This window comes from Aythya marila, assembly GCF_965140915.1.
Source record: "Aythya marila genome assembly, chromosome: W".
NCBI classification, from domain to species: domain Eukaryota; kingdom Metazoa; phylum Chordata; class Aves; order Anseriformes; family Anatidae; genus Aythya; species Aythya marila.
This window is the reverse complement of record NC_139081.1, coordinates 15,693,871-15,718,534: the sequence shown is the minus strand read 5'-3', so window position 1 is coordinate 15,718,534 and position 24,664 is coordinate 15,693,871. Positions and strand designations below refer to the sequence as shown.

Sequence of the window (24,664 nt, the reverse complement as noted above, 5' to 3'; positions counted from 1 at the left end):
AAGCATATCCATCTCCTTTTCAAGGCCAATAGGGCCTGGGTCAAAAGGCACATCCAGGTCAACATGGGGCATAACAGGAAAAGCCTTTGGCATAGCAGTCAGATCAGTAAAGGAGCCCACAACTCCCTCACTGTCTGGCAAACCACACGTTTCTGACTGTGGTCCCACATGGCTCTTTAAGGCCTCAGAGACTGCTCGCCAGGTGCCAAGCAATCCCACTGCAACCTTGTCATTTTTAGTTACAGAGTCCCACACCTTGACCTCAGTTTGGTCCCATATTTCAGGATCATAAACTGTCTTATGGTTAATAAGGAGAATAATCTGTAAGTTTACCTGGACAGTCTTTGTTCCTAAGGACATATGATTCCCCATAATGCACATCTGCTTACCAGCCAGGGGCAGTTGTGTGCGTGGGTCCGCTTCTCTCAGCTCGAGCTTCTTCCCAGCTCCAGTGTGCCTATTTCCAGCAACTTTCTGTACAAGCTTCTCTGAGCAGTTTGCCGAGTCTGGCTGAACCTATCTTCATGAGGCAATCAAACTGCCTGTTCCCGTCCTGGTCTCCATTCTGCTAGCCTGTTCCTTTTCATCCTTCTTTCTGCTTTTTTACTGATGACAGAACTTCATTACATCGTGTTGCCTTCTTTTTTATCTTGGGGACAGGCTACCCTCTTATACCCTTCTCTCTACAGCAGTCCTTTTCAAAAACAACTTTTAATTGGTCAAACAACTTTGCCCAGCAACAGCAAACACCCAGCAACTTCCACGTCTTAATGGCTGGAGAACAAGCAACCCGAGACTGCATGGAGTCTCCTGAATCACCCTTCTTTGTTCCCTTTAAACTCTTTTATATTCCTGATGGCCTCATCATTAAGAGTCTGATGTTATCATCAACCATGGGGCTTGCTGACCCCCATGGCCACACTCCCACATGTCCCCCTTCTTTATTAATATTGTAGGAATAGAAATGTTGTTTTTGCAGAGTTACATTGTTTAGAAGGAGGGAATGTGGTACTGAGATATGCTTACAGTGAAAGCTTAGCAGGCGACCTTGTAAAATGCAGACAACCAGACTCCTTAGGACAATTAGGTGAAAATCATGGTGTCAAGTCAAGTCAGATAAGTGAAGAAACATTACCACTTCAAGCAGTAAAAATGTCAAAAGAAAATTGAAATTTAACAGGCCGGCAACTGAAGGCCATGCATTGTTTGTGAAGCATCGGATAGATTGTGAACCTGGATTACCCACTCAGTGGGGACACAGGGGAGGGTCCGGCCATCAAAAGGTATATAAACTGTGTTTTGGAACTAGTAGATGCGCTCTCTCCTGCTTGTGGGGCGCCCGTCATTGCAATCGCAAATAAATTACTACTTCACTGAGATCCTCGCCTGAGCCTAAGTTATTGGCTACGGAGTGTTTCTCACAATATCAACCATCTTCACGACACAAATTACCACTCTGTATGTAACAGCACTCAGACAAACACAGACAAACAACTGCAAGAAAACAACCCCAGCTGCAAGAAAAAAAACACCTTGTGGTTAGCAGTCATGTAGATCTTGTCCTTGAAGTAAGTGCCAGCTGCTTGCAACAATATTTTTAATTCCTCAATCGGGCAATAGAAGAACATCATTATGTCAACTCTTCGTAGTTTTCCTGGTAGCTTGGTTTGCTCAGCTGCAGCAAGTCATGGCCTCCTTGCTGTTTCAAAAATCCCTCAACAAACTCTGAGAAACACTCCGTAGCCAATAACTTAGGCTCAGGCGAGGATCTCAGTGAAGTAGTAATTTATTCGCGATTGCAATGGCGGGCGCCCCACAAGCAGGAGAGAGCGCATCTACTAGTTCCAAAACACAGTTTATATACTTTTTGATGGCAGGACCCTCCCCTGTTTCCCCACTGAGTGGGTAATCCAGATTCACAATCTATCTGATGCTTCACAAACAATGCATGGCCTTCAGTCGCCGGCCTGTTAACTTTCAATTTTCTTTTGACATTTTTACTGCTTGAAGTGGTAATGTTTCTTCACTTATCTGACTTGACTTGACACCGTGATTTTCACCTAATTGTCCTAAGGAGTCTGGTTGTCTGCATTTTACAAGGTCGCCTGCTAAACTTTCTTATCACTGTAAGCATATCTCAGTACCACATTCCCTCCTTCTAAACAATGTAACTCTGCAAAAAAAACATTTCTATTCCCACAATTCCCCCCTTTTCTTTTTTTTTATAAACTGTTGATTTTTGCAAAAACTCTTTTTATTTTTATTTATTTATTTATTTTAAGTGTAATTTGGTAAATATCTTCCTCTTCTTCACTTTCTTTGCTCTCCATTTCCTCTAATATCATTTTATCTGAGTAGGGTGGTGGATCTATGGTCATTTGTTTCAATAATGTGGTTTCAATTAACCGCTGGACAAGTCCCCTTACACAGGGGATAACGCAACAGCCAATAGCTGTCAAAACTCCTGCTACTACAATCAAGGATGTAAATATGGACATTACCATCCCTTTCCATTTACCAAACCAAGATTTCAACCATCCTGTGATGGAAGTGTCTGCTCCCGAATTTTCTGCTAATTCATTGGCAAGGGTGGTAAGCCCTTGCAATGCTCTTGTTACTGTGCCATCCGGGGCAGTATTGTTAGGGATAAAAGTACAGCAATGGTTGCCCAGCATCACGCATACACCACCCTTCTCCACAAGCATCATATCTAATGCTATCCTGTTTTCCCAAGCCATTTTGCTGATGGCATCTAGTTGTTCAGCGATTCCTCTCATCGCATCCTTGGTATAATTGATGAATCTCTGCTGATTATAATAGAAATAATTAATCCAATCCACATTTTTATTGATTGTTACCCACCAGAACAGTAACTCAAACCCTGCAGCAATTTAATTTCTGGCTTTATATTCATCCCGAACTCCTCTAGGTACCCCAACAGAATCTATGTATACTCTATCATCAAATGATATTCCTAAGCCTCCTTTACTTCTTCTGGGTATTTGTGATGTTTCTCTTTCAAATGCCAGGGTGAAGGGTATAGCTGATTGAACAAGTGCACAAGTGCCTTCCCAATTAGATGGTAGGGTGGACCGTAAGATCTTCCCTCCGCCGTACCACCAGAGATCTGCCCTGGGGATCTCTAGTCTTGAGCAGTTTCCCATCAAGTCCTTGGTAGCACAAGGCAAATTCTCCCAGATGCCAGGTAGCACTCACACCCTGCCGTGAGAGGCAAGCTGTATGGTTACCTATAGCTGTAGAGAATGCAGGGGGAACTATGATATTGTTATCATGCAAGAAACAGCAAAGAGAGACTTACAGGCCTCATTTCCCCAGGCAGTCTTTTCTTGGTACAATGCAATCATACATCGCATCCCTTGGGAGTCTTTGGTCCACCCCCATGGGAAGGGCACTATCTGGGCAATCGGTCATCCCGAGGCACAAGCATAGCAGTAGCTACAGTTGAGACTCTGGACAGTATATTTGACCCATTCTATCCAGGCATTCACGTCCCTATACCCTGTTTGAATCTCAAATGTTTGAACTGCCACATTTCAGAGGGCCTCCTGTTTACTCTCCTGTTTTCTCCTTGAGTTTCTCCCTTTCTCTGATGGCAATAGAGGATTGTTTCCATACAGCTATTCTCAATCTGGCTGTTGTGTCTCTCCCAGTTATTTGTTCTTTCTGCTCAATTGTCATTGGGCATTTAAATCTCCACAAGCTAACACCTCACAAGCATCAAACGTGACGGCTTGTGGTACATAACCCTCTGTCACAGTCACCCATATTTTGATGGGGTATCCCATTTTTGCTATTATCTGGTCATGCCTTTTCCAAGTTACCAATTGACCAAGGCCTTCTCTGAGGCCTAGAATCACTAAAAACAAAATTAGTAATCAATTTTTCCCTGTCATTATTTTTAAACCTTAGGTTTCCAAATAATTATCGATACAAAAATAAGATGTACACTACTACTATAACAACCCCCCCCTTGGGAGCACTGCAGTTCGCTATAGGTCTGTCCTTTCTCTCAATCACAAGTCACACTCATTAGTTACCTGTGAAAATAAAAGGTTAGTTTACAATTGTAAGCTCTTATCCTGCTCAGAGTCCACTACGAGATTTTTCTCTTCAATTTCAACTTCCAACAAGTCTTTTGTAGGAACAGCTTCCCAGGTACTAGCGTCGACAGATGCCTTCACTCGAGTATAGTGAGTCCAACCTTTTTCCGCAGTTCTTACGGCTGTTTCAGTGGTCAGTAATTGTCCTTCCCATTCAGGCCGGAGTTGACTCTTTCCAGGTCCGAATCAGGACCCAGTTTCCTGGATGATGGTGGTGAATGGGGAATTCCATAGGTGGGGTTTGAGCCAACAACCCACAGGTCCTGAGAGATGACAAAGAAGAAGACAACCCCAGAATACAGTTCTTAAGGATTAACTCTCTTATTTTGAATTGTGGTATCTCATCCCTTCTGCCCAGATAGGGCAATCTGAACAGCATCTCATATGGTGAAATTCCTATATCCTTTCTTGGTGCTGTTTAAACCTGTAGGAGTAAGCATTTTACCAAAGGAAGTTGGGTTTCTAACACTACTTTAGTTAATTGCTTCTTTAATGTCTGATTCATTCGCTCCACCTTCCCAGAAGAGGAGGGGTGCCAGGGGCTGTGAAAATACCACTCAATCTCTAAGGCCTGCTTTAACCCTTGCAGTAAAGCTTACACCCATCTAGTCACGTGGTCAATTAGGACAAACAAGTAACTCAGTAAAGTTTACCTGTATACTTTGGAAAGGTCAAACCCCTGGCTCCCGTCCCCCTCTAGATGGGTTACAGAACACCTTTTTATTTACCTTTTGACATATGGTACATCCTCTGCATATGTGCTTCCCTAAAGTGTATATTCCTACACAGACATACTTTCTTAGCACAACATCACACATTGCTTGCACCTCCTAATGACTCTTCTGATGTAAAACAGTTAATATTTGCCTCATTATCACTTTATTCAGCATTTCTCTCCCATCAGGGAGTATCGATTTTCCTTCAGACTTCATGGCTCCTGATTCCTTAAAAAAATCTTTCTTTTAAAACTTTTTAGTTCTTTCTTAATTTTCAACAATTCCCTGAATCCTCTCTGCATTTATTCTGTTTTCCTTCAGACATTAGATGCCTTAAATACCTGACTTCTCTTTCTCCATATTGTAATTTATTTATTTATTTATTTATTAATACTCCCAAGCCCTGCTTTCCCAGAAAGTTGAATAGCTTGTTAGTAGCTTTCTTCACAACTCTTTTCTCCTGTCCTGACAATAGAAAACGATCCACATATTTGTTAACATTAATACCTCCTTGGGAGGTTGTAATTGCTCCAAAATCTTTTGTTATTTAAACTGACCCAAATAGATAGGTGGCCCTGTAAACCCCTGAGGTAAAATTGTCCACCTATATTGTTGCTTCCGCCCCCATTTAAGGGTCTTTCCAGTCAGAGGTGAATATACATGTATGTTTGCTCTCAGGGCCAGAGAGCACTCCATTAATAACACTGTTATTCCAGTCTAACAATTTACTATTTGAATGCCCAATTTAATCATCAAATCCCTTCCCAACAAATTAGTCCTTGCCTTGGGTACATACAATAATTACCCAGTGATCATTTTATCCCCTAGTCTCAGCTTGGTATCCCCCCCAAAGTGGCACTGTTATCCCAGCCCCACTTTTTAGGGTTTCATTAGTTAATTTAATCCCTGATACTTTACAGGTCAGTAATGACCTAGCTGTTCCCCAGTGTATTGGGTTTGATGGCAAGGTTCGGGGGCTGTGAGTAGGGGGGTGGGAAACTGCAGTGGCAGCCCCCGTGAGAAAAACCCAGAAGCCTCCCCGTGGTAGAGAAGGGACAATTTCATCTGGCCCTAAGGGGCCCACTGCTGCCCAGAGCCAAGCCATGAGCAATACTGTCAGTGCCTCTGTGAGAGCACATCCACGAAAACAAACAAACAAAAACCTGCTTCTCAACAGCAGTTGAGAGAGCGAGAAACCCCCCCGCAGACACCAAAGTCAGTGCAGAAGGAGGGGGAGGAGGCGCTCCAGGCGCTGGAGCCGAAACCCCCCTGCGGCCGCTGGAGAGGCCCCTGGTGGAGCAGGCTGTTCCCCCCTCCCCGATGCTTGGGAAACTGACCAAACACCACAGCAAATATGCAAATATACCATAACTTCTAGACTGTTACTTAGATAATGCCTACATCCTCTTTCCCTGCTCATTCAACTTCAAACAGCTCTGTTAAATATTACATGCCACACCTTTAACACCTTCAGCAACTCTTTTAACACTTCCTTTATCTTTTTCCAGCCTGTACTTTTCTAATACCAGCACCAAAGGCTCAGTCAGGGTCCAACTTAATTCCATACCTTTTCCCTCCAAGATACTGAAACAACATATCAATATAGCATATTTCATCCCATATTCCTTCTTTCCTCCTTCTTCCACTCCAGATATTCCCATTCGAAGTGGCCAGCCTGGCCACACTTAAAACATCTTATCAAAGCCTGTCTCTGCTAGGACTCGGGCCACAACACAGGCAGCCTTCTTTGCCTGCCATTCCTTCATCTCTCTTCCTCTCCTTTCCATCCTGGCCCTGACTCCCCCTGAAGATTTTCTTCATCTTTCTCCAACCCTCTGCCTCACTACCCGCTGCACTGTCAATACCATTAGTTTCGATCTTTTTTTTTTTTTTTTTTTTTCCCTTCTTATCTCCCCTCCAGACACACCCCTCCAGGGCCTCCCGCAGGAGGGTCCCCCAGTGACTGTTCACTACATTCCCCCCACCTTCTGAAGCATTTTCTGCATATTTTGCCAGGCTTTAATCACACAATGAACTTTCAAGAGCCCTTGGGATACTGGGTCCTCAGGTCTCATCCCCAAGTACTTTCTCATTCTGACACTAAGTCTCTCATATGATTTCTGTGTTGCACACTATTATTATTCCAGCCAGGATTGGCAAGTGGGTATTTCTGCCCTGCCGGTATTACCCCTGGTCCTGGAGGATGAGCTCTTTCTCATTCTTGTATAGCAGCTCTCCTCCTGATCATTCCCATTTCTTTCCCTGTAAACAACATACTTATAGACATAATTCCCTCCCCCAAGAGTATAAATCAGGTCGTAGGAACTGGTCTAATTGTTCAGCTAGGCTGTTGGGGTCCTTGAATAAAGACTTCCTCTCCTTCTTAAAAAGTCCTAACCTCTCTGCTGGTAAGGAGGAGGGGGTAGTTCACCTAAGAGGATACACAGTTAGTGTTAGTACTGTTAGTATCAGGGAAGGCAAAATTCTCAACATATCTTCTACCTTGTTCTAATTCTTGCCAGAGCCTAGAGTACAATCCTTCTTTAGGGACAGTGTTAATTACAGTCCCTGTCTCCCTTCCCGGAGTGACTGCTGCTGCCACCAGTTCAATATTAAGATTATAAGGAGCATAACTTGGCTCCTTCTCTGAAAAAGGAATCTTATTGTTTACACATAAATTTAAAGCCTGAATTTTCATCAGACCCGTATTTTGGCCAAAATACTGCTGTTTCCTTAATTGATTCTTTTGTCCAGACTGATACACAATGCTTAACCTGTGTTTTTTGTTTTTTTTTTTTAATTACTTTTCTTTTACAATCCCTCTAATTTTGGGATTATGTTTCCAATTTCTTATCATTTTTCAGGAAGAACTATTAGTAGGCACTCCCCCAGGGATATCTCCCTGTCCCCTGGAACTCATATTTTCCCATTTTTCCTAACCCTCGCCAGTATGTGCTACAGAAATTTCCCTTCTGCAGTGTACCACACACCAACGTACTGAAAAATGGGGGTGTACCGCCAAGCACTTCCCCGTGCCAGCGTTACCGCACACCTATGAGTTTACCAGATTCCCTGGAACTCGTACTTCCCATCTTTCCTAACCCTCGCCAGTATGTGCTACAGAATTTTCCCTTCTGCAGCGTACCACACACCAACGTACTGAAAGATGGGGGTGTACCGCCAAGCACTTCCCCGTGCCAGCGTTACCGCACACCTGAGTTTACCAGATTCCCTGGTGTACTTCCAAGCACTTCCCCGTGCAAGGATTACCGTACACCAGATTCCCCTGGTGTAGTGCCAGCACTTCCCCGTGCAAGGGCTTACCATACACCAGATCACCCGACCCCCAAGGCAATACTTAATATTTCTTACCTTGGTCTGTGCACAGAGTTACCGGATCGATTCTTAAAAACCTGGAGTGCCTACCTTCTTCCTTTCCCCACTACTTCACGGATCCTGCCTCTTTAACCAGTCTCGGGCCCTCTGTCAGCTTTCCGCAGAACCGCCACCGTCGATGCACAGGACCGCTGAAATCAGCGGGGCATGCCTTCCTGCTGCTGCGGCGGTGGGGCTCCCCAGTAGGTGACTGGATCCCGGACGAGCCCCCAAATTGTGAGAAACACTCCGTAGCCAATAACTTAGGCTCAGGCGAGGATCTCAGTGAAGTAGTAATTTATTCGCGATTGCAATGGCGGGCGCCCCACAAGCAGGAGAGAGCGCATCTACTAGTTCCAAAACACAGTTTATATACTTTTTGAGGACAGGACCCTCCCCTGTTTCCCCACTGAGTGGGTAATCCAGGTTCACAATCTATCTGATGCTTCACAAACGATGCATGGCCTTGCATTTTACAAGGTCGCCTGCTAAGCTTTCACATCACTGTAAGCATATCTCAGTACCACATTCCCTCCTTCCAAACAATGTAACTCTGCAAAAACAACATTTCTATTCCCACAATTGGGTGGGAATAGAAATTGTAAAATGCAGACAATCAGACTACTTAGGACAATTAGGTGAAAATCGTGGTGTTAAGTCAAGTCAGATAAGTGAAGAGACATTACCACTTCAAGCAGTAAAAATGTCAAAAGAAAATTGAAATTTAACAGGCCAGCAACTGAAGGCCATGCATCGTTTGTGAAGCATCAGATAGATTGTGAACCTGGATTACCCACTCAGTGGGGAAACAGGGGAGGGTCCTGTCCTCAAAAAGTATATAAACTGTGTTTTGGAACTAGTAGATGCGCTCTCTCCTGCTTGTGGGGCGCCCGCCATTGCAATCGCGAATAAATTACTACTTCACTGAGATCCTCGCCTGAGCCTAAGTTATTGGCTACGGAGTGTTTCTTACACAATGAAGGTAAGGATGTTTGCTAAATCAATCCCTGTTAACATACCAAACTTACCTTCATCTTCATTGTTAGACTTAAGGTCTAGTAGTGTCTGTGAGACTTTTTTTTAATTGTTTTTGTTTATTTGTTTTTAAAAGCACATTGGACTTGAAGACTCCAAAAGCTCTTCCATTTTACACACACACACACAGAGGTTTATATCAGGTGGTCTAGCAAAAGGTACCATCGCTCTTCACAAACCACTTGTTATTTACATCAAATCCGTCATAGGGTTCTTTAATACACCTAATACAAACTCCATCACACAGGTTCTATCTTGAAGGAAAAGAAAACTGATAAATATCATAGGGAGTTATCTTCTATCTGGAGGGTGGAAACCTCTCTCTAGAGGTGGCTAAAGAAGGGTGACATTTTAAAATACGTTGGCTCTAAGGGAGACAAAAACCCTGTATCTTCTACAACCTAACATGAAACCCAGCGGGAACATAAATACAGAATGAAGATGAGAGGACACAAGGGACTATGAAAAGATACTATCAGTCTGAAGCACATTTCAAGTATAGCTTTTCAAAGCGGTTTTAAAAATTTTGTGCACTCAACTTCTGAATACTTAACTATTTCTGACCTTTCCAACTGATTTTTTCTCCTCTCAAAGAGCTACAGAAAATAAAACATCACGAGAGACAACAAAAGCAGTGAGTTACCATATACTATCAAGTACAAAAAGTATTCTGTAAGCTGTCAAATAGAAGAGCAACACAGCAACTTTAATTTTCCTCCATTTAAAACAAACATGTTTTGAAGAAAATTAAAATAAATGTCCAAGCTCCTCAAAGTTTTAAAGACAGCATCTTACAACTGAGAAAGCAATTTCTTTTTATTTGTAAACCAGAGTTTGAAATACCTTAAAATATACTTTTAATTTCATTTTTCTAAGGAAACAGCATTTAAGAACTGAAAGAACAGCATGACATTAAATGTTAAGGACCATATTTTAAAAAAACTTCATTAAAAAATTTTACTTAGGTTTGATGATGATTTAAGTTGTATTTTAAAGTCAACTACTTAAGCATATAAACAATACAAACTGAGGTGCAAAATCAAAAGTCCAGTCACAGATGAGACTGTAGAGTTGTGCTCAAGATAGAAGACGTCTACCCATGGTAGGCACAGCTGCATGCTCATACACTAATTCAGTCTGTCTTGGTCACAAACCCTGCAGATCCGAGAAACTCTGCTGATTAGGTCAGTTTGATCTACTTAATATAAACTCGCCCTTTCTAATAAGAAGGATATTAACCAAAGCCTTCAGTTAAGCAATAAAACCTTTCTAATTAGCAACAAAAAATAAAAATGACATGCTTGCTCTGTTTTAGGCACTTTCAAGATCATAGTTTATTTACTGTAGGTAAAAAGTTAGTATACAGATTAAAGGGATCTTTTAAATTTCAACTCTACAGTTATACACCATCTAGTATTCTTACTCTGAATATTAACCAATAAAGTTTCTAAACACCTGTAAGCCCCACTGTAAATCTGTGTTATAAAGAAAAAAAAATATATAAATCAACACTTAATTTGTTCAGTGCATAATATTTACATTGTAAAGCCAATGGGAGATGTAACAAGCAATGGTAAAGAGGCAACACATTTTAAAAAGCCAAAGTTTATATATATATATATATATATATATATTATTTTACAAGTGTGTTAATCAGCATAATTGTATATAAAAATTAAAATATAGTATAGTGTCCCATTACAGAAATCTTAATAATCTGAACTGCAGTCATTACTTGCTAACCATATACATGCAACACCTGCTAGGACTGACTGTTTTTAAGATGTAAAATAGATTATGACTTTTAAGAGACAAACATTAACTTGTGTACAAACAAAATTAAAAACCGCACTCAAGAACTGCACTGGTCACAAACCTTTTCCGTACAGGAGGGCAAGAAAAAAATGACAGAAAGCAGTCTCTTTCCATACACTAATTATCAAAGGCAATGCATAGACAGAGAATACCTGGATGGCAAACTCTGTAAATGCTGGAAACAAACAGCTTTTACATACATACTCTTTATAAGAGGCCTTTCTTTCCACCAAATGGCAATGACTGATAACAAGTAAGGGGCACCAGGTGTACAACTACATAGCTCTTGCAAAATACTAAGATGGGGCAGTTGTTAATGTACAACTTGAACTGTATTTACAATATAACGGAATGCATCCCATCCCAAAACTGGTTTATGAAACAATTGGACCTTTCAACACTAGCCTTGGTGACTCAGCTATCATTCTAATGAAAATATAAGTACACAAGAGACTTAAATGAAAAGTAAAATTTATGGGGTTTTACAGGAACTATTGACAAAGCTGTTAAATGGAATTTCTGCTTTTAAAGTAATTTTGTCAGATATAATTGAAACAACATTTGTGTATAAAATGCCCTGACAGACACTTCGACATGGAGCTTTGGTGATTTTTTAAAAAGACCCTTTTTGATCTGTTATGAATTGTACTGCAGAAGTATTGAGGCATGCACACATCTGTGTCAGCTGAGACTAGTGATCCAATTGCATGCACGTTTCCTCGAGGTGCTTTCCATGTTAAACCACTTCAATAACAATAAGATGAAAAACAGAGTAACAAATATTTCAGATAACTCAAATTTAAAAGGAAATGGAAAGCCAATATGGCAGTAAAACCTTTTTCTGTTGTTTTAAATAGGAAGGTCTCTTGTACCAACAGAATCCTGTATACAGATGCACAGAGAAAGAAGGAATACACCACTTATAATTCCATTAAACAAAAGCCAATTCATGTGAGAAGGTACAAATTACAGAAAACATGAATAGCCAATAGAAGAGAAACAATTGGTTTACATGAAAGAAAAGAGAACACTGCAGTCTGATTGCAGTTATTTTGTGAAAGCTGCTACAACAGCCCACAGAACCTCATTCGTGTTGGCTTTCATACATTCAACCTCAGGGTCTAAATCCAGAAGCTGCCGCATTCTCTTTGTCGCTAAATCATACTGCTCATCCAAAAGGGGGGCAAAAGCGTTCTCCAGAACATCTGAAGCATGGGCTAAATAAACGAGTGCCAACAAGCGCTTGTCCATGCGGTGGGGGTCATTCACCCATTTGTCAAGAACTGCTTCTTGAACCTTCTTGATGAGGCGCTGTTTGATATTGTTGTTGGTGAGAGGGTGCGTAGTCATGTCAAAAAGAAGGAAGTTCTGTTTCTCTGTTGTCAGTACACCTTTTTCCACTAGATTTTTAGCTAACCGTTCACGGACATTTCGTAACTGGTAGTGCAACTTTAATGGGTTCCATGTTTCACCTAAAAAAAAAAAGCAAACAAAAAAGCCAACAGTCAGGCAAAATCTAAGCTGTACTACTACAGCAATTTTTTCCTCTCCCGTGGCGCAGAATGAGCTGTCAAATTCATATAGCTGACTATTACAGTAAGTTAGCGCGCTCATGTCACCATTTCTCTGATCTCTGACCCATCTAGATACATGCGTAGAGACTGAGACCACGTGAGCATCTCTGAGGAGTTTCACTGTGCATTTAAAGTTGGGATGAAACACTAGCTAAGCCATGTCTTGAGCAAAGATATGACAAACAAGCACTTCTGTACTGAAGAAAAATTAGCCATGAAGACATTTTTTTTTTTTAAACAGTAACCATAAAAATGAAAATTAAAAAAGTTTTAAAAAGCATCTCCTCCAGCCTTGTCTGCTCAGTCTTTGTCAATTCAGGGACTGGAAAAATCACAGAATCATTTAGGTTGGAAGAGACCTCCAAGATCACCTAGTCCAACCTCTGACCTAACACTAACCAGTCCTCCACCAAACCATATCAAAGTCTAAACGTCTTTTAAAGACCTCCAGGGATGGTGCCTCAACCACTTCCCTGGGCAGCCTATTCCAATGCCTAACAACCCTTTCAGTAAAGAAGTTCTTCCTAAGATCCGACCTAAACCTCCCCTGGAACAACTTTAGCCCATTCCCCCTCATCCTTTCGCCAGGCACGTGGGAGAATAGACCAATCTCCACCTTGCTACAGCCTCCTTTAAGGTACCTGTAGAGTGCGATAAGGTTGCCCCTGAGCCTCCTCTTCTCCAGGCTGAACAATCCCAGCTCCCTCAGCCGCTCCTTGTAAGACTTATAAGCATCATTGCTATTCTTTCTGTCACAAAGGCAAGCTAATGCACACCTATCCCATATGCTCTCCTCATTTCTCTTATTGTGGTGGTTTTACCGTGCTGGGCAGCTAAACCCCACAACCGCTCTCTCACTCCCCCTCTTTTAGATGAGGAGAGGGAGAAGTAAAGCAAAGAACAACTCACGGGTTGAGATAAGGATAATTTAATTAAAGGGAAATAATAATAATAATTAAAGATTATTATGAACAATTTAACTAAAGGGAAATAAAAAGGGAAAGGGGAAAAGGGAGGGGGAAAGGGAAAAATAAAAAGAAGGGAGGAAAACAAACAAATAAAATAAATGAAGGCTATGTGGAAGTGCAGAAGAAAGAAATTACTCTCTACTTCCCACAAATGAGCGATGATTGACCACGTCCTTGAAGCCGGGCCTCAACGCACGCAGCCGGTGTTCGGGAGGAGGACCGACGTTTTCCCAACAAGAGCCCACCCCTCCCCTCTTCTTCCTGTTTCCACCTTTTATTGCTGAGTGTGACATCACATGGTATGAAATATCCCTTCGATTGGTTTAGGTCAGCTGCCCTAGTGATGTTTCTCTCCTCACTTTTTGCCCACCCCCTAGGAGGGTTAGAGAGAGGCCCGGTCCCGTGCCAGCACTGCTCAGCAGTAGACACAACACTGGTGTGATACCACTGCTGTTCCAGCTACAAGTGCAGAGTACAGCACTGTATGGGCTGCTGCCGGGAAAGATAACATTCCAGCCAGACCCAGTACACTTATTTCTTCAGTTTTATGCTCTTCTTTCCACTTCTGCTCCCTCCAAGGTGAAACAGACATGCACCATGTGAGTGTGGGTGGATGGATGTACAGAAGAGCACTCGTGTTGAGAAGGGCTTTGATGTTTCTATGAAAACTATTTCTAATGCTTTGTTATGGCAGGACAAATGGGCACTTCAGAGCACATGTATGCACTTAAAGGAATTTTAAAAGCACAAAATAATACACCAGCAGCTACTGATAAAGCTGAAGTTGTTAAGCACTGAGAAATCCTTCTTTGATTAGAAGTTTACTTCAGCTAAAGTTTTTAGGTCCAGCTTAACTCAGTATTTACTTTAAGTATTAAAATCTCCTCCTGATATTAAACAGCCTATGCGCTTTAAGAAGCAAGGGAAGAAACAGCATTAAGTATTTCTTATGTAGAAGTGTTTTTTCCATAAACAATATGACAACTTCTATAGCAACTTGTATCTTAGAAAGCTTTTTTTTTTTTTTTTTTTTTTTTAAATCTTTGGTTATCTTTTAATAATACTACTTAAAACAAAAACAAAACAAAACAAACAAAAAAAACCCCACAGATTAATTTAAGGTTTCACTCATTGCAATGGAAGGTGGCATACTGCATCTAAGTAACAGCCAGGTTAAGTACACAAATGAGGTAACACCAACTGCATAGTGAGAGGTAAAGAATCTACCTAGGCCTGAACTATGTAAGTCCCTATAGGTCCTACACCTCATTGAGGTGTGATTTCCCAGCTTGACCACAAATGAAACTATCATATGCCAGCCACCACCTCCCCCAGAAAAGGCAGTCTCCTTATAGTGTTTCACATAGTAGAGGTTATTTCCTAGATGCTTCTAAATTTGTCAGGTGAATGCATCTATATGTGTCCTGGTTTCAGTTAGCACAGAATTAATTTTCTTCCTAGTAGCTGGTGGAATGCTGTGTTTTGGCTTAGAATGAGAAGAGTGCTGATAACACCCCGATGCTTTAATTGTTGCAGAGCAGTGCTTATACTAAGCCAAGGACATCTCAGCCTTTGCTCTGTCCTGCCAACGGGCAGGCTGGGGGGTGCAGTAAAAGCTGGGAGGGGACAGACCCAGGACAGGTGACCCAAACTAGCCAAAGGGGTATTCCATACCATCTGACGTCATGCTAAACAATATATAGGGGTGGCTAGCCGGGGGGAGGGGGCCGGACTGCTCGGGGTTAGGCTGGGCATCGGTCAGCGGGTGGTGAGCAATTGCATTGTGCATCACTTGTTTGTACATACTATTATTACTTTCGTATTATCACCATTGTATCATCATTATTATTATTGTTATTATTATTTTTGTTATTTTTTTTTCCTGTCTTATTAAACTGTCTTTATCTCAACTCACGGGCTTCACTTTCCATTTCTCTCCCCCGTCCCAGAGAGGGAGGGGGGAGGGTGAGCGAACGGCTGCGTGGTGTTTAGCTGCCGGTCGGGTTAAACCACGACAATATGATAATAAAAATCAGTACTGTGGTGACACCTTGTGACCAATCTCCACCATTACACAGATGTAACATTTATTTCATCTGCAGGAAGACCTGACATTTTGATCCAAACTTCTATATTCCCTATGCTTGTTTCCCTTAGAGGTGATCTTATAAACAAGAACAGCCTGGAAAATATAGCCTCAAATGTCCATACAAATATTTCTGTGATGGCTTTGAACTTGTGTGTACTGGACCTTTAAGCAGTATTCTTTGCGTCTCTGATAATTATGGCTGGAATAGCTATTTTCCAGGATCCACCCCTAAAGTAAAACTCTAAAAGAATTTACAGAAAGAAAAAAAAAATCTTCACAGGGCAGTTCTCTTAACCATGGGAAATGCAAAGAACCCTAATGCCATCAAAGAACTAGTAATTAAATACCCATGGGCAATTAAAAAGGATTGATCCCCACTAAACCATATCCCTAAGCTCTACATCTAAACGTCTTTTAAAGACTTCCAGGGATGGTGACTCCACCACTTCCCTGGGCAGCCTGTTCCAGTGTCTAACAACCCTTTCGGTAAAGAAGTTCTTCCTAACATCTAACCTAAAACTCCCCTGGCGCAACTTTAGCCCATTCCCCCTCGTCCTGTCACCAGGCACGTGGGAAAACAGGCCAACCCCCACCTCACTACAGCCTCCTTTAAGGTATCTGTAGAGAGCGATAAGGTCACCCCTGAGCCTCCTTTTCTCCAGGCTGAACAAGCCCAGCTCCCTCAGCCGCTCCTCGTAGGACTTGTTCTCCAGGCCCCTCACCAGCTTTGTCGCCCTTCTCTGGACCCGCTCAAGCACCTCGATGTCCTTCTTGTAGCGAGGGGCTCAATCACTCAATAGTGATTCTCTCCGCACTACTGCTCATGCACCTGAAGTACAGCTCTGATCTACTCCAGGGAAGCTGCATTTTGTGTTTTGTAAAAACAGCCAAACCTTGGTGATACATTTTGGCTACAGAAAAAATAATGCTTTTGGCCACTGATCTCTTCAGTTTAATTTATGTAGTTTAATTTATTTCAGTTTACTTTCCTTTACAGAAAAAGCTGCGCACAAAGTGCTCATCTTGAAGCCTTTGTTTTGAACAACTAGAAATACATATATATTCAACATATATTCTAATGTTATTACATTTCTCTAGTTCATGGAAAAACAGAACTCTCTATTGTTTCTTTATGATTGATGGCTGAATTTTCACCCTCAATTTTTACATAGGAACAGTGAGCTCTTTATCTTCTTTCCTCATCAAAAAGCTCTGAATACTGAATCCATGTGATTATACTCTAAACTTTACTACCCCTCATTTCCAGTTACAGAGGAAGGCAGTTATACGCCTCAAGGGCACAGTCCTGATTCACTTCAGATTCAGCAGAAGACATCTCTTCCATAGAGTTGATATGTTCTGACACTTCAATCTAGATCCTTTCAGTACCAACTTAAGTCAAAAGAAACAGTTACTTATGTTTGATTAAAGACTACAATCAGCAAGAGACTGCTCTAAAGGACAGACTAATTACATTTTTGCATAATTTCTTCTCCAAAGTCTTGCAGTGTAATCTCTAGCGATGCCATATTGAGTGGTATCACTAGAGATTACAAAAAAAGCAAATATGTTATGTCCAAGGCTTACCACTAAGCAGTTCAATCCAATTTTGTACTGTTTCAGGAGGTTGGGTCTCCTTTATGTGTTTCAGAGCTTCATCAAGCAGAACATCCCCTGTAGAAGTATCTGACTTGCAAATCACCTATGACAGAACGAAACACAGCATTTTCACTTAGTTCATATGCCATAAACATCCAACAATAAAAAACAGGAAAATTAACTAAACTTATAGCATTCATAAATGCTTAACTCTTTGTTTATATATACATATTTTTAAGGAAGATAATCCACTGACCTGACTAGGTCCTTCATTTCTTCCTCAAAACAAAGTACACTACAGCGTTAAACTGATCTCTGATGGCACTCTATTTTACTGCTTCAAATCAATTTATTTAAAATACTGCAGTTAAACAATTAGGCCACATGAAACTGAGAAATCAGTTAGGAACTGGAAAAAAACAGGAAAACTGGTCAATACACCATCTGTAAGTTTTTCAGCTCTGAAAAACATGCTGACCAGCAATATTACGTTCCATTCACTAACAGTTCATATATATTAAGCAAAATCTGTACGTACAATAAATGACATTATATATTACAGGGGTTTATGTTTCCATTTAATAAATTCTAAAATGATTTATTTGACTTATTTCCCCAAGAGAGCACAGGAGAAAGAAAATCATTCACAGGAATGTAATAAAACTTCAGAACTTGAGTAACTGCTTGTTTACCAGTACAAGCAGTTATATAAACCATGTACAAATACCTTTTTTTTTTTTTTTTTTTTTTTTCCTCTTGGTTAGAAAGAGGACACAGAATCACAGAATCGTCTAGGTTGGAAGAGACCTCCAAAATCACCTAGTCCAACCTCTGACCTAATACTAACCAGTCCTCCACTAAACGATATCCAACCTAAACCTCCCCTGGAGCAATTTTAGCCCGTCCCCCCTCATCCTTTCACCAGGCAAATGGGAGAATAGACCAATCCCCACCTCGCTACAGCCTCCTTTAAGGTACCTGTAGAGAGCAATAAGGTCACCCCTGAGCCTCCTTTTCTCCAGGCTGAACAAGCCTAGCTCCCTCAGCCGCTCCTCATAAGACTTGTTCTCCAGACCCCTCACCAGCTTCATCGCCCTTCTCTGGACTCGCTTGAGCACCTCGATGTCCTCTTTGTAGCAAGGGGCCCAAAACTGAACACAGTACTCGAGGTGCGGCCTCACCAGAGCCGAGTACAGGGGGACAATCACTTCCCTAGACCTGCTGGCCACGCTGCTTCTTATCCAAGCCAGGAGGCTGCTGGCCTTCTTGGCCACCTGAGCACACTGCTGGCTCATATTCAGCCGACTATCAACCAATACTCCCAGGTCCTTCTCCACTAGGCAGCTTTCCAGCCACTCATCTCCCAGCCTGTAGCACTGCTTGGGGTTATTGCACCCCAGGTGCAGGACCCGGCACTTGGCCTTGGTGAACTTCATACAGTTGGCCTCAGCCCATCGGTCCAGCCTATCCAGATCCTCCTGCAGAGCCTTCCTACCCTCAAGTACATCGACACACACACCTAACTTGGTGTCATCTGCAAACTTACTGAGGGTGCACTCAACCCCCTCATCCAGATCATCAATAAAGATATTAAAGAGGACTGGCCCCAGTACTGAGCCCTGGGGGACGCCACTAGTGACCGGCCTCCAAATGGATTTGACTCCATTCACCACGACTCTTTGGCCCGGCTACCCAGCCAGTTTCTATCCCAACGAAGCATACACCAGTCAAAGCCATGAGCAGCCAGTTTCTTGAGGAGAATGCTGTGGGAAACGGTGTCAAAAGCCTTGCTGAAGTCAAGGTAGACCACATCCACAGCCTTTTCCTCATCCACTAATTATTCGGCGGTCTATAACAGACCCCCACCAGGATGCTTGGCTTGTTGACAACAGCACCAAGCTAAAAACTTATGGATTTAATTAGCCCAAGTCAATATAGTTTAATTGTAAAAAGGACACAGCCCCAAAAAGAAAACACTGTTTCTTTAGGAAAAGTATAATTACTACAGCACCAAAGCTGCTTATGAAAATAATGATTAAAACTGGCAATTCAAGTTGTTTGATAAGTTATCTTTTTACCTGATGCCTATAAAGTGCTAACAGGAAACAAAGAAAAAAACTTAACCACATCAAAACAACTCCAGAAATAGAGAAGCAGTAGGTAGAAAGTCTTATTTTTTAGTAAAGCTTCCCAGTAATCAGAAAGATGCTTGTTACCAGTCAGTAAAAGCTTTAAGTTTTCCATTGAAATACATCCCAAGTTTAATTCTGTAGTTCTAATAATTCTTGCTACAAATAGAAGAACGTATTCTCATAGGGTCTGTAGATAACACTGAACAGAAATGAGTTGCAGTGATAGGACAGCTTTGTAATGGCAAGGTGAACCTTAACTGGCGATGCGTCCAAGTATGAGATGAAATCAGAAAAAAATGCAAAGTATTACAGTCAGAGTGAAAAACAAGGAACAAATATGAAAGATATAATAAATGACTGCATAATCAGAATGGCAGAAAAAACATTAATAGTAATTCTAGCAGTAAAATAAAAACCAAATGAATTAACAAAAGGCAAGTCTTTTGACAAAGGGAAAATTTCATTCTAAGCTATATTAACAGGAAAGTTGTAGGAAAGATCTTAGTGAATACCTAGCAGGTTATAGCTAGAATATTATGTCCATTTTAGATAGTGTATATAAAGCATATGGGGTCCCGATGGGATGCATCCACGTGTGCTAAGGGAGTTGGTAGAGGTGATTGCTGAACCGCTCTCTATCATCTTTGAAAGGTCCTGGAGAACAGGAGAGGTGCCTGAAGATTGGAGGATAGCCAGTGTCACTCCAGTCTTCAAGAAGGGCAAGAAGGAAGATCCGGGAAACTACAGGCCAGTCAGTCTCACCTCTGTCCCTGGAAAGGTGTTGGAACAGCTTGTTCTGGATGCCATCTCCAAGCAATTGGAAGAGAAGAAGGTTACGAGTAGTCAGCATGGATTCACCAAGGGGAAGTCGTGCTTGACCAACCTCGTTGCCTTCTATGATGGCACCACCAGCTGGGTAGGTGAGGGGAGAGCCGTGGATGTCATCTACCTTGACTTTAACAAGGCATTTCATACTGTCTCCCATGACATCCTGCTAGCAAAGCTGAGAAAGTGTGGGATAGAGGAGTGGACAGTAAGGTGGGTTGAGAACTAGCTGACTGGCCGAGCTCAGAGGGTGGTGATTGGAGGAGCAGAGTCTGGCTAGAGGCCTGTGACTAGCGGTGTTCCCCAGGGGTCGGTGCTGGGTCCGGTCTTGTTAAACATCTTCATTGACGACCTTGATGAGGAAATAGTGTCTGCCCTCAGCAGACACAAAGCTGGGAGGAGTGGCTGACATGCCAGAAGGCTGTGGTGCCATTCAGCGAGACCTGAACAGGCTGGAGAGATGGGCAGGAAGAAACCAAATGAGGTTTAACAAGAGCAAGTGTAGAGTCCTGCACCTGGGAAGGAACAACCCGAAGTATCAGTACAGGCTGGGGGATGACCTGCTGGAGAGGAGCTCTGAGGGTCCTGGTGGACAACAGGTTGACCATGAGCCAGCACTGTGCCCTCATGGCCAAGAGGGCTAATGGGATCCTGGCGTGCATTAAAAGGAGTGTGGCCAGCAGGTCAAGGGAGGTGATCCTCCCCCTCTACTCTGCCCTGGGCAGGCCTCACCTGGAGTACTGTGTCCACTTCTGGGCTCCCCAGTACAAAAAAAGACAAGGATCTCCTGGAAAGAGTCCAGCGGAGGGCCACAAAGATGATATGGTGCCTGGAGCATCTTCCCTATGAGGAAAGGCTGAGAGACCTGGGTCTGTTCAGCCTGGAGAAAAGAAGACTGGATCTCATTAATGTGTATAAATACCTGAGGTGTGGGAGACAGAGGGATTTGGCCAACCTCTTTTCAGTGGTCTGTGGGGACAGGACAAGGAGTAATGGCCACAAGATAGAGCACAGGAAGTTCCGCACCAACATGTGAAAGAACTTCTTCACGGTGAGAGTGACAGAGCACTGGAACAGGCTGCCCAGGGAGGTTGTGGAGTCTCCTTCTCTGGAGATATTTAAGGCCCGTCTGAACACCTACCTGGGCATCCTACTCTAAGGAACCTGCTTTGGCAGGGGATTGGACCCGATGATCTTTCGAGGTCCCTTCCAACCCCTTCAGTTCTGTGATTCTGTGCTCCTGTGATTTTAGATAGTGTATATAAAGCACTAAAATTTAAAACTTTATTAAATCAGCAAGAATGAAACAGTCAGCAATGACAGGTTAAAAAGAACTAGGTTTGATCAGATATAAAAATAAAGCATGTAAAATATTTTTGCAAAGTTGATAGCAATCAGGAGTTTAGAATTTTAGTCCAGACAATCCCTACTTGAAACTAAACACACAGAACGACACATTAACTTTATGATTTACAAGCTTGTAGTGTAACTTCACTCAAAAACTTCATTAACCACATTATAAGGATATATAATATTTTCCAGTTTTATACCAATTTTTCTGAACTTTTGGAAGTTTCTATTCTTTAATTATACATTAGTATATTTCAAGTTGGGTTTTTGGTTGCTAAATTTGGCTCTATTAATACCCACCTTTCATGTATTCCTTTAATAAATAGCCAAAAAACGCCCAACAATTTTATCTTTACTTCTTCTAAAAACTGACATTCCAGCAAAATTTTAGTTTCTTTGAAGTGTCCCATATGATTAATTTCACAGTAACCTTAGTTATAGTGGATAGTTCCAGCCTCCTGAAGCTGGTAACCTATTACTACTCACCATCTCACTAACAGATAAGATGCAAAGTCAAGTTATTGGCTTGTTTTGTTAAAAACAACCACCACCACACATACACCCCTCACTGAAGAGACATAACCCAGACTTCAGAGCATTTTTGAAGAAAAAAAAAAAAAAAAAAAAGATTTAAAAAGTTTAGAAAACAGCTTTCCTTGCTTATTTGGGGTTAAAATATTTTTACTGCCACTACAAGGAAGTTTAAGAAGTTAGTTTGAATATAATCCATGATGACAATCTGAGCCTCAATACACAGGCACTTAGAGCAAAGACCTATAAGGAGCATAGACTCTTCCATTCAACTCAGTCAGGACTCCATAAGCTCCTGTGAAGCCACAAAACATGGAGATTTTGTCTCCAAGTTTACCATTCTCTGAAGCCAGGCAATAAAGCACTGTTTCTTATACTATGCTACAGTGAACATTCACTGTACAGATTCTTCCAATTATCCTTCCCCTGAAACAAAAGTATTTTGATTTATACTTCTCAATATTTCTTTTCCCCCTCCCTTTCTCAGCACATGGAGACAGGCAATAATGGGAGCTCAGCCACCTCTCTCCTATATTCACAGATCTGCTCTTTCTTGGACAAGGATTTATTGATCAATGTCTCTTGGTTAATTAAAGCACAAGAAGAGTAGGAAATTGAGTGGGTCGGGCATCTTGTGAATTGAATCATCACAGAAGACTAAGTATCCTCAAGGGGAATATTTTCATTTTTTTAATAGATGAGTTAAGATAGAGAAAGAAGCTAATAGCCTGGTTCTTCAGATATGATGATCCTTAGCTCTATTAAGGAAGCCTTTCTTTATCCCAATTTTTCAGCTGTTTATCACGTAATAGCTTTGCCTGGTATCTGACTGCTAAGAACATTTCAATTATACAGAGTATTTAATTTGCATTTTCCACAATGAAGCTCTGCAATTAGGCAATGCTAAAAATGAAGTACCTCATGCATTGACTTTTTGAGTAAACTCTTTATAATTTAGTTTTAATAATAATTATGAGAAAAAAATCACTCATGCACGAATCACTCAGAATTATCAATTATAAAATACTGAAGTTAATCCACCAATGATTTGTTGAGATTTCTTTTCTTTCAAAAAACTGTAATTATTGGTTTTGCTTTCTGACATAGTAAGGAAGCCATTTTCTATCTTCAATAACCACTAGTCTTAGAAATTGCTTTATTTACATACAAACCTCGGCTTTCATTTGTTTCCAGCAGTGATACCATCAGTAGATACAACTCCAAAACAATGCAGTGATTATATACTCTCAAGCCAAATTTACAAGGATGTTGCAACATAAAAACACATCCTACTGACTTTCAGAATTTTTACTGAAGCTCATCAAGTCCGTCTGCCAGTTTCTCCATCTCATTTGTCTCCAGCATTCAAGCATGTTTATATAACTGCACTACTGACCAAAGAACTAGTTCTACCCTCCTCTTCTTCTCAGCTATTGCTTGTACCACACCTGATGACAAAACCAAGAAAATGATCTAAATAAAAATTTAATGGATCAGATACGTGAATTAGTTTTCAGCCAGAGTGATTACCTGACAAGGCTGCACAAACAGTAGTAAAAACTAAAGAGAGACTCCAAAAATAATAAGCTTCCTTGCAAAGACAGAACTGCTGTCTTTGCTGCTGAAGCTCCACACCTCACTGAATTGCAACCTTGTATACAACTAAACAGCTCATTCCATTCACTAACCATGGTACTTGGCTTTGTTTTTTTTTCTGTGAATTAAAGCGAGCAAAGCCTGCAAGCTTGTACCAAAGGAGGGTGGAGGTGGACACTTGGTAGAGTTCAGGCACATAAATCTACTAAACATGGGAACAAGACTGCAATTTCATATTAAACAATGCAAGACTTTACATAAAATGAGAAAAGACACATGAGAATGACTTCTAAACTGAGAGGTAGGGTAGGACAGAAGAAACATCATAGATATCAATAGTTAGGGATTTTACTTGCATGAAATTCTGTAAGCAGAAATCAATCTTCATTTGAATTTTATATTGTCTTTTTCATAGAATGCTCCTGCCTGCAAAAATCTCTAGATTTTCTTACAACAAAAAGAACAAAGCATTGAATACTAGTTAGATTTAGCTCTCCTTAAAGCAGCCAAAAAAAAAAAAAAAAGAACACAGACAGACCCACCCCTAAAAATCACATGATAAAATTTTAAAAGAGGAACGGGAGGCAGACAAGAATTTGGTTTGTATGCTGTAGTAAAGATATGCATGGTTATTTCTCCATTTTCCTTAAAAAAAAAAAAAAAAAAAAAATAGAAAAGGCAGTTAAAGCTTCAGGTAGACAGACCTGACAAGGTTTGCATAGAAAGAAAATAGCTGTTAAAGAACATTCCTGAATGCCTAAGGAGCCAAAAGCCTGAATATGCTTAAATGAAGCTAAAAGAAGCAGGTGCCGTTTGCCAGAACAGAGGTTCAATTCTTTGGAGGAGAAGGAAGCTGGAAGAAGATTAGGGAATTTGGAAGTGTTCCTTTAAAAAAAAAAAAAAAAAAATCAGCAAAGCATAATATTGACGGGGAAACA

General features: G+C 41.3%; 1 protein-coding gene across 1 annotated transcript in view; it reads right to left on the bottom strand.

Annotated features, from left to right (window-relative positions):
• Nucleotides 1-10,567: 10,567 nt before the first annotated feature.
• LOC309889576 (Golgi phosphoprotein 3-like) overlaps nucleotides 10,568-24,664 on the bottom strand; it is a 56,633-nt gene continuing 42,536 nt past the window's right edge. The window contains exons 3-4 of the mRNA XM_082782445.1: nucleotides 17,281-17,395; nucleotides 10,568-12,534 (exon numbers count right to left, since the gene is read on the bottom strand). Coding sequence (XP_082638571.1) covers nucleotides 12,110-12,534; nucleotides 17,281-17,395 — 540 coding nt within the window. The 3' untranslated portion in view covers nucleotides 10,568-12,109. The remainder of the gene's footprint in view (nucleotides 12,535-17,280; nucleotides 17,396-24,664) is intronic.